This window comes from Scyliorhinus canicula, chromosome 2, assembly GCF_902713615.1.
Source record: "Scyliorhinus canicula chromosome 2, sScyCan1.1, whole genome shotgun sequence".
NCBI classification, from domain to species: domain Eukaryota; kingdom Metazoa; phylum Chordata; class Chondrichthyes; order Carcharhiniformes; family Scyliorhinidae; genus Scyliorhinus; species Scyliorhinus canicula.
The window spans coordinates 281,016,802-281,027,771 of NC_052147.1; the positions used below are offsets into that span (position 1 = coordinate 281,016,802).

The 10,970-nt window shown below is 47.8% G+C and overlaps 1 protein-coding gene across 1 annotated transcript in view; it reads right to left on the bottom strand.

The window, feature by feature from the left end:
- The window catches only part of LOC119962191 (aspartyl aminopeptidase), a 59,544-nt gene extending 49,024 nt beyond the window's left edge, over nucleotides 1-10,520 (bottom strand). The window contains 2 exon segments of the mRNA XM_038790146.1: nucleotides 1,555-1,645; nucleotides 10,434-10,520. Coding sequence (XP_038646074.1) covers nucleotides 1,555-1,645; nucleotides 10,434-10,439 — 97 coding nt within the window. The 5' untranslated portion in view covers nucleotides 10,440-10,520.
- Nucleotides 10,521-10,970: the final 450 nt, after the last annotated feature.

A 10,970-nucleotide genomic window follows, 5' to 3' on the forward strand; every position in this document is an offset into this window, starting at 1 on the left:
ATTCCACCATCTGCCCTGGCAGGATTCGAACCTGGGTCCCCCAAGGATGACTCTGGGTCTCTGGATTACTAGTCCAGCAATAATACCTCTACGTCACTGCATGGGACGGGGTGTGGTATGCACGGGAGCAATGGAATGGCATAAGAAGGGGTGGGATAGAGGATGGGAATGACAAGAGAGGAATGGGAATTTAAAGAAATACTGTTTCAATAAAGTTACTAATTACACCGTACACCACAAACATCCACAAATTAAAACTTGATTTTGAAAGAGAATTTACTAAATGAAAAGTTAATGGGACAGTCAGGAAATCAAACTGAAAGAACGAAAGGTCAGATGTGGGGAACGTTAATCACACTTGTAAGAAAAGAATAATGTTTTGAGTACAACCTGTCGTCAGAAAGAGAAAGCTTTGTTCGAAAGGTTCTTTCCCACCACAGTGACCTTTGGGAACAAAGTAGGGTGGAATGTTGGTCGAGACCCAGAGGGAACACCCTGTATTTACTCAACAACTGCTTTCATTTTCACATAAATAGGCAGATGGGCGCGTGGGTTAACGCCTCATCCCAAAGGCACATTCAGTACAACATTCAGAACAACAGCCTAAACTATGCACCTAGTGATCGAAGCCATGACCTCCTGACTCGGGGGGTGGTGCTACATATGGAGCCTTTTTCTGCACTCCTAAACAGAATGCAATTGGCAGTGGTTTCTGTACAATTAATATAACATTCTTTATTGTCACAAGTAGGCTTACATTTACACTGAAATGAATTTACTGTGAAAAGCCCCTAGTCGCCACATTCCTGCGCCTGTTCAGGTACACAGAGGGAGAATTCAGAATGTCCAATTCACCCAACAGCACGTCGTTCGGGACTTGTGGGAGGAAACCGGAGCACCCGGAGGAAACCCACGCAGATACGGGGAGAACGTGCAGACTCCGCACAGACAGTGACCCAAGCCAGGAATCAAACCTTGGACCCTGGAGCTGTGAAGCAACAGTGCTAACCACTGTGCTAACGTGCCGCTCACCCCACATGGATGGGATGCAATGATCAAAGAAATGGGTCATTACAATTGTATTGGGCAGGACTACTGGTTTTAGTTGCTATCCAGTCAGCTTTGAAATCATCGACTTGCACTAGCCCAGTAGTCAAGGCAGCATTCAGTGAACGACTGAACGATTACAGCACAGAAGGAAGCGATTCAGCCCATCCTCTCTGTGCCAGCTCTCTGCAAGAACAAATCAGCGAGGTCCAGACCCCAGCCTTTCCCCCGCCACCCCAGCTCTGGAAATATTGTCTCTTCAGATGTTTAGCCGGCTCCCTCTCGAAAGCCGTCCCGCGTGAAGCGGGATATTGTCAGTTCAACTGCAGACTGCATCACAATCAAGCGTGAGCCAATCTCCACACATTGGATCATTCCAGGAGTCACTGCTGGGTGAGTATGGGTGAATCTAACTGGAGCTTTCACGCTGCAAATCGGAAGCAGGCAACCAAACTCTCCCCAATTTTTACCTATTCTACAAGCTACAGAATGAAATGGTCAGCTTACCGTGATAGGGGGACACCCCCTTATCTACAAACGACAGGAACTCCTTCGCAGCATTCTGCACTGCGTCCTTCAAACCTTTCGTGCTCATGGCCTGAGTGGTAAAGTAAATTAAAAACGTTAGATGAGCAAACAAGCGGCAGTCTTAACATCTACCTCAGGTGATGACCCAGGATTGATTCCAGAAACAAGTGAAAAACAAAAACCCATGGTAACCGTGGCCTTTCAGACCCATGATTTCTACATCTTTGTATTCCAATCCTTTAGGTATAAAGATCTTATCGAGAGAAATGTGCCGCCACCTATGTAGTGAATAAGTACATCTTAGTTTTATGATCCTTGTAAATTGATTTTGCACCTTCTCCAGTGCCTCATTATTCTTTCTATATTGCACAATGCACTTAAGTGTGGCCCAATAAAGATTCTCCACAGCCTTTAACAATGTCTCTGCTTTATGAAGCCCTTTAGTTGGTTGGCTTTGTTAAAACTGTTTTGCTACTTTCTGATTTGTCTTCCGTATTACGGGGTCTCTGTGCTCCGCTACCCCATTCAGGAACACTGTACTGTCCTATGAAGAGAAAGGGACTGTATTCTGTACAATTTAGAAGAATGAGAGGTGATCTCATCGAAACAAACAAAATTCTTACAAGGTTTAACAAGGTAGACGCAGGAAAGATGTTTCCCCTGGCTGTGTGGGGAGGGGTGCGTGGATGCTTACAATCGAGGGGGACACAGTCTCAGAATAAGGGGTAGGCCATAAGGAGGAATTTCCTCACTCAGAGGGTGGTGAATCCTTCGAATTCTTTGCCCCAGAGGGCAATGGAAGCTCAATCAACGAGTATGTTTAACGACAGAAATCGATACGATTTCTAGATATGAAACATATTAAGGGAATCGGAGATAGTGGGAGAACATACCGTTCAGTAGATGTACTATGATGTACGCTGCCGGGGGAAAGCGGGCAGCATGATCAAGGATCCATCCCACCCGGCTTACTCACTTTTCCAACTTCTTCCGTTGGGCAGGAGATACAGAAGTCTGAGAACACGCACAGACTCAAAAACAGCTTCTTCCCCACTGTCACCAGACTCCTAAATGACCCTCTTATGGACTGACCTCATTAACACTACACCCTATATGCTTCAACCGATGCCAATGCTTATGTAGTTACATTGTATATCTTGTGTTGCCCTATTATGTATTCTCATGTATTTTCTTGAATTTTGTTTAATTCTCTTTTCTTCCATGTACTGAATGATCTGTTGAGCTGCTTGCAGAAAAATATTTTTCACTGTACCTCGGTACACGTGACAATAAACAAATCCAATCCAATCTAGTTGGAGCAGGCTCCAGGGGTTGATGGCCCCCTCCTGCTACCATTTCCCACGTACGTGACCTCTTTCTTTTTCCTACCAAAACGCACCATCTCACGCTTTCTTATATTCATTTGCCAACTACACACCCATTCTGCAAGTTTATTATTAAGGGATCTGGGAATGAGAAGGAAAGTGGAATTGATACCAATTGTCCTTTGTAGACTGTGGCTAATGACAAGAAAGTAAGAAACAGGCAGAGTAGACCATTCGGCCCATCGAGCCTGCTCTGCCATTCAATGCGATCATGGCTGATCTGGGTCTTCAACTCCATTTTCCCGTCCACTCCCCATATTCCTTAATGCCTCAAGGCGAAAACTCACACCTGTCCAAGCATTAAAGGTGTTCAATGATGAGGCATCCACAAACCTCTACGGTAAAGAATTCCACAGATTCATCAGGTTTTAAGTGAAGGAATTTCTCCTCATTGCCATCCTACATCGGCCCCTTACACTGAGATTGCACCAATGGAAACGAACCCCCTCAGAATTGTGTAAGTTTCAATGAGATAGTCTTCCGTTATTCTAAACGGCAGAGGATATATTCTAGGCCCAATTTACACAACCTCTCAAAGCAAGACAACCCCTTCAAGACATCCTACCTGGCTGCATCACAGCCTGGTATGGAAACTGCTCGGCCCAGGACCGCAATAAACTTCAGAGAGTCGTGAACGCAGCCCAGTCCATCACACAAACCCACCTCCCATCCATTGACTCCATCTACACCTCCCGCTGCCTGGGGAAAGCAGGCAGCATAATCAAAGACCCTTCCCACCCGGCTTACTCACTCTTCCATCGGGCAGGAGATATAAAAGTCTGAGAATAAAAGTCTGAGAACATGCACAAAGAGTCAAAAACAGCTTTGTCCCCACTGTTACCAGACTAGTAGTGGGAGCAAGTACGAAAGTGGCATTTAAGGGCCATCTAGACAAATATATGAATAAGGTGGGATTGGAAGGATATGGATTCCGTAAGTGCATACGGTTTTAGTTTAGGCGCAGGCTCGGAGGGCCAAAGGGCCTGTTCCTGTGCTGTATTCTTCTTTGTTCGAAACGACCCTCTTATAGACGGACCTCATTGACACATACATACACCCCTGTTTGCTTCACCTGATGCTGGTGTCTATATATTTACATTGTGTACCTCGTGTTGTCCGATTATGTATTATCTTTTATTTCCTTTTCTTCCCATGTGCTTAATGATCTGTTGAGCTGCTCGCAGAAAAATACTTTTCACTGTACCTCGGTACACGTGACAATAACCAAAATCCAAATCAGGCAGTACAATCAAAGACTCCTCCCACCCGGCTTACTCACTCTTCCAACTTCTTCCATTGGGCAGGAGGTACAAAAGTCTGAGAATGCGCACGAGCTATTCAAAAACAGCTTCTTCCCCGCTGTTACCAGACTTCTAAACGACCCTCTCACGGACTGACCTGATTAATACTACACCCCTGTTTGCTTCACCCGATGCCGGTGTTTATATATTTACATTGAGTGCCTTTTGCTGCCCTATTATGTATTTTCTTTTATTGCCTTTTCTTTTCATGTACTAAATAATCTGTTTGTGCTGCTCGCAGAAAAATACTTTTCATTGTAGCTCAGTACACGTGACAATAAACAAGTCCAATCCAATCCATCCCAGGGTCCAATCTAGTGAACCTTCACTGTACCGTCTCCAATGTAACAATCAACAATGGTTTCATGATCAACATTAGACTCTTTTTATTGAATTCACCATCTGCAGTGGTAGGATTCGAACCCGGGTCCCCAGGGTTTTACTCTGGGCCTCTGGATTAACAGCGCGGTGAAACTTCATTGCAGTGTTAATGCAAGCCTACTTGAAAATGAAAATCGCTTATTGTCACGAGGAGGCTTCAATGAAGTTACTGTGAAAAGCCCCTAGTCGCCACATTCCGCCGCCTGTTCGGGGAGGTTGTTACGGGAATCGAACCGTGCTGCTGGCCTGCCTTGGTCTGCTTTCAAAGCCAGCGATTTAGCCCAGTGTGCTAAACAGCCCCTTGTGTGTGAAATACCAATACGCCACCATCTACCCTAATAGATATTTGGGAAATGCTGATTACATTGTTTGTCATGAAACATAGTGGCACCTACATGGGGGGTATGGGTTGTATTTGAGGTTGACGAAAATTAAGAGATCCTGAATGTCAATAAAAGCATTAAAAAGTAGCTATAAGGCAAGAAATGGTAATTATTTGCAACCCTCGAGCACTGTGAAGAAAAATTAAGGCTTTTGATTGCCCTCGTTGTCGTCTCTCGATTCGATGTCTACAGTGCCTCGAGTTTCTGCCATGGCCCTTTGTGTGACTGAACAGGCCGATTTTCAGCCCAACAGACCTTTGAGCACAAGGGGCAGGAGGTCCCACGATGTAACAGTGGGATCCAGGGTGAAGGGTTTGCTTCCTTTTCTTTCTATCTCTTCCGCTTCACCATTACAACGACATAGCTTGATGGACAAGTTGTTGCCATTTTGAATGATTGGTAGCAAGCTTCTCCTGTAATGAATCAAATGTTGCCATGCTTCAAGGAGAGCTTGAGGGTGTCTTTGCAAAGTTTTCTTTGTCCTACCCTTTTCCTTATTGAAAGGCATGAAGGAAGTTGAGATAACATCATACTCCTGCCCTCTGTTCCTATAATTTGACTGACCATTGCATGCCAAACTCTGCTACATCAATCATTCTCTGATCCTAAGATGATGCTAGAGGGGACAGAGATCCAGGAAACATCACAGCAGAGTTGAAGCCTGTCCTTACATAAAGTCCCCCTCCCCCCCCCCCCCCCCCCCCCCAGGTGTCCTTTGCCAACAAGATTCACTCTTCACTCGCACACAATCAAATGTGCGCACAGTTGAGATATTTTGTTCGCCATGGCACAGCTAGAACATAGAACATACAGTGCAGAAGGAGGCCATTCGAGTCTGCACCAACCCATATTAAGCCCTTACTTCCACCCTATCCCCGTAACCCAATAACCCCTCCTAATCTTTTTGGACACTGAAGGCAATTTAGCACGGCCAATCCACCTAACCTGCACATCTTTGGTCTGTGGAGGAAACCAGAGCACCCGGAGGAAACCCACGCAGACACGGGGAGAACGTGCAGACTCCTCACAGACAGTGACCCAGCGGGGAATCGAACCTGAGACCCTGGTGCTGTGAAGCCACAGTGCTATCCACTTGAGCTAGCGTGCTGCCATTTTCACACAAGCCAGAAGACTGTAGATTCCAACTTCCGAGGCTCAAGCACAAAATCGAGACTGACACTCCAGTGTAGTACCAAGGGAGTGCCACACTGTTCGAGGTGCCACTTTTTGGATGAGATAGTAAACCAAAGTCCTATCTGCCCTCTCAAATGGATGTGAAAAATCCCACCGGAATATTTTGAAGAGCAGGGGGATCTCCCCAGTGTTTTGGCCAATATTTTCCCCTTGACCAACATTACAAATATAGTTAATCTTGTCTGTGTGGCACTGCTGCTTGTGGGAGCTTGCTGTAATAATAATAAAACAACCTTTTATTGTCACAAGTATGAAGTTACTGTGAAAAGTCCCTAGCCGCCACATTCCGGCGCCTGTTCGGGCAAGCTGGTACGGGAATTGAACCCGCGCTGCTGGCCTTGTTCTGCATCACAAACCGCTGTGCGGAAATTAGCTACGTTGCAATGATGACTATACTTCAAAAATGTTTAATTGGCTGTGAAGCTTCCAGTGCTCTTGAAAGGCGCTATATAAATGCAAGCCTTTCTTTTTTTTTCTTTTCCATGATTAAGCTCTGTCCTGTTCCTACCCCAGCTGAGGGGTACAGCACAGATTATCCACCCTGACTGCACCCAAATGCTTTGCTTACAATTTGCCACTGGCACAACCCTGAAATGAAAATAAACACTAAATAGTTCAGCGACTTGAAACACCAGCTCGTGCTATTTGTGCATGAAATCTTTCATCTCCACCCCGCTCCAAACAGTTTTACTGCTTCAGTTTCACTTGTGGCTTTTAATTTTCTATTGTGACATCATAGTCACAAGGGGCTGGTTTAGCTCACTCGGCTAAATCGCTGGCTTTTAAAGCAGACCAAGCAGGCCAGCAGCACAGTTCGATACCCGTACCAGCCTCCCCGGACAGGTGCCGTAATGTGGCAGCTAGGGGCTTTTCACAGTAATTTCATTTGAAGCCTACTCGTGACAATAAGCAATTTTCATTGTAATGGGGAACAGAAAGAAAAACTTTGATTTATGCAGGGTCTTTCACCAGCTCAGGATGTCACCAAGTGCTTTCCATATGGTGAAGTATTTTTGAAGGTGTTGCCACTGTTGTTACAGAGGAAACGCAGACAGCTATGGGATAGTGACCGGGTGACAGAATCACAGACTGGTTATGGTGCAGAAGGGCTTCCTTTGTGAGAGATTGGAGGAACTGGGATTGTTCTTCTCAAAGCAGAGAAGGTTCGGGAGAGATTTAATAGGGGGAGCTCAAAATTGTGACGTTTTAGAGGAAGTAGGGAGAAAGTGACGGCTGGGGGAAGTGCGTCAGTAACCAGTTGTCCTGGATTTAAAAATTACAGTATTGTTTTGGCACAGGAGGCGGCCATTCGGCCCATCGTGTCTGCACCAGCCCTCCAAACAAGCATCACGCCCCTGCAGTTTCTATTGAACGCCTCGATTGAAGCTGCCTCCACCACACTTCCAGGCCGCGCATTCGAGACCACAGCCGCTCGCTGTGTGAAAAAGGTTTTTTCTCACATCACATTTGCTTCTTTTGCAAATAACGTTAAATCTGTGCCCTCTCGTTCTCGATCCTTTGACGAGCGGGAACAGTTGCTCTCTGTCTGCCCTCCCCATGATTTTGAACATCTCTATCAAATCTCCTCTCAGCCTTCTTCTCTCTCAAGGAGAACAGTCCCAACCTCTCCACTCTATCCTCATAATTGAACTTTCTCATCCCTGGAACCAATCTTGTGAACCTCTTCCGCACTCTCTCCAGTGCGTTCACATCCTTCTTACAGTGAACTAGGAGCAGGAATGGACCATACAGCCCCGAGAGCCTGCTCCCCAGATGCTGGCTGTGGACTAAATACTGACCCGAGACAATCTCCTCTCCTCTTCCTTGACATAGTGCTGTGGGATCTTTTACCCTCTCCTAATTAGAGCAGAAGAGGTCTTGTTTTAAACTCTCAATTAGTTTTAACATGCCCAAAGTTAGGTCACTGGGAGAAGTGAATGTGGGAGAAGTGAATGTGGGAAAAGTGCTCTCCTGATTGCTTCTTGTAACTTCCACGGACAATTACACAACCCGTGGCCAACTGCCCCTCACAGCCCAATAGCCCGCCATTCGCAACCTAAAGCTACACACGCAGGATGCTCATGCTACATGTAAAACGCTGTACAATCTTGCAGAAAGTTGCAAAAGGGGAGAAATCTGGTCAGGAAAGGAAGGGGAAAATGGCAAAGGATCCTCACAGTCTGGTTCCCCCACATACCAACTTAATCTTATTTCCAATGAACACTTCTATCATTCCTTTAAAGCACTGGGCTAAATAGCAGGCTTTTAAAGCAGACCCAGGCTGGCCAGCAGCGCGGGTTCAATACCCGTACCAGCCTCCCCCAAACAGGCGCCGGAATGTGGCGACTAGGGGCTTTTCACAGTAACTTCATTTGAAGCCTACTTGTGACAATAAGCGATTTTCATTTCATTTTTCATTCATGAAATGCAGACAAGAGTCTCACATCGATTTCTGGCTGGATCATACTGAAGCGCAGGAGGGGTAGGAGCCTGCCATTCTCCTGGCACCTTGGAAGGTGAAAATACACCACACTGCGAAAAGACAGAATACTGGCTAAAACCACAGTGAGGTTCATTCACGGATCAAATACCGGGGAGACTAAACACAACAAATTAAAACCACAACTAAAGATTATCTCCGATGACTATTTAAAAAGACAATGCCCACAGCTCTTGAAACTCAACTCAGTAAATTCTGAGAAACACTGAAAAATATAGTTGCATAGGGACTATTAGAACAACAATTCTATCATTCCTTTGAATGTCCAAATTCGAAAACAAGCCGACAGCAAGAAAGCCCCGGTTTATAAGAATGCCCAGCTCTTCTGAAGTCCAAATACATTCCTTGAAGGAATTTTGTCCCCTTATCCTGGAAACGACAAAGAAAGTTTTGAATCTCTTTTCAGCAACTCTGCCCTGTATTGTAACATTCAGGATTTTCAACCAACTAAAGTTGCACAACAGATCTTAAATCAGTTTGCAATTAATATTGTTTAAATAATCTTTATTGTCACAAGTAGGCTTACATTAACACTGCAATGAAGTCACTGTTAAAAGCCCCTATTCGCCACACTCCGGCGCCTGTTCGGGTACAGAGGAAGAATTCAGAATGTCCAATTCACCTAATGGCACGTCCTTCGGGTATTGTGGGAGGAAACCGGAGCACCTGGAGGAAACCCACACAGACAGGGGGAGAAACCCGCAGAGACAGTGACCGAGCCGGGAATCGAACTTGGGACCCTGACGCTGTGAAGCCACAGTGCTAACCACTGTGCTACCATGCTGCCCAATTATTGAACAGACTGGCCAGATGCAAAATATGAGAGATTTACTGGGTGCCCCAATGAACATGTCACCAAAGCACTTGAATATCAAGGTCAGAAGGTTGTAGATTCGAATCCCACACCAGAAGAGACTGGAGCACAAACCCTTGGTGCAAAACTGAGGGTGAGGTGCACTGCTCAGACACGCTCTCTTTCAGATGAGGGGTTATGCCAAAGTCCCTTTGGGAGGGAGAATTCAGAATGTCCAAATTAGCTGACAGTGCATCTTTTGGGGCTTGTGGGAAGAAGCCGGAGCCCCCGGAGGAAACCCACTCAGACACGGGGAGAACGTGCAGACTCCGCACAGACGGTGACCCAAGCTGTGAATCGAACCTGGGACCCTGGAGCTGTGGAGCAACAGTGCTACCCACTCTGCTACCCTGCTGCCCAATTTGTCGCTCTCTTCAAAATTTGGTACTCTTGTGTTTGTCCCGATAAGCGCTGGGGAAGGAGCTTCGGCAACAGATCTCTCTTTTCAGCAGCATTCAAGCTCTATGCCACCAAGCAACCGTTTGGATACTGACCACAGGTGGCAGACCCCCGAGGACGTGGAAGGCGCTATGTAAATGTAACTCTGCCTTCTGGAAGGATGTCGGGAGGGGGTTCCCTGGGCTGACTGCACCCCCGGGTCAGGGGCTCAGCTTCAGCAGCAATGGCGCCAGACCCCAGGGGGGGGGGGGTTGAGAGACCCCCGTGTGAGGGGCAATCACAGACCGGCCCGCACTCCGGGGCTTTGGAGGAGGTTCGGCCCGGGGCCTGGGACTCCCCACCCCCAGCACCCCCTCCCCCGGCGCCCCCAGCCCAGCAGGCCCGCCGCTCCGGGGATTTGGAGCAGGTTCGGCCTGGAGACTCCTCTCCCCCAGCCCAGCAGGCCCGCCACTCCACTCCTACCTGCATGGCTCCGTCCCCCCGGCTCCGCCAGCCGCAGCGCCACCCCCAGCCCGGGAGGGGGAACTGCAACCGCCGTCAGCCCCGCCCACCCCGCCTGCCAATCACTCACTGGGGGCGGGGCCCGGCCTCCCTCCCTCACTCACTTACTGGGGGAGGGATTCCTCACTCCCTCCTTCTCTCCCTCCCTCACTAGGAGGAGGGGCCTCCCTCACTGGGGGAAGGGACCATCCCTCCCTTCCTTCCTCCCTCCCTTCCTCACTCCCTTCCTTCCTCACTGGGGGAAAGGACCATCCCTCCCTCACTAGGAGGAGGGGCCTCCCTCACTGGGGGAAGGGACCATCCATCCCTCCCTTCCTCTCTCCCTTCCTCCCTCACTGGGGGAAGGGACCATCCCTCCCTCCCTCCCTTCCTCTCTCCCTTCCTCTCTCCCTTCCTTCCTCACTGGGGGAAGGGACCATCCCTCCCTTCCTTCCTCTCTCCCTTCCTCCCTCACTGGGGGAAGGGACCATCCCTCCCTCCCTTCCTCCCTCCCTTCCT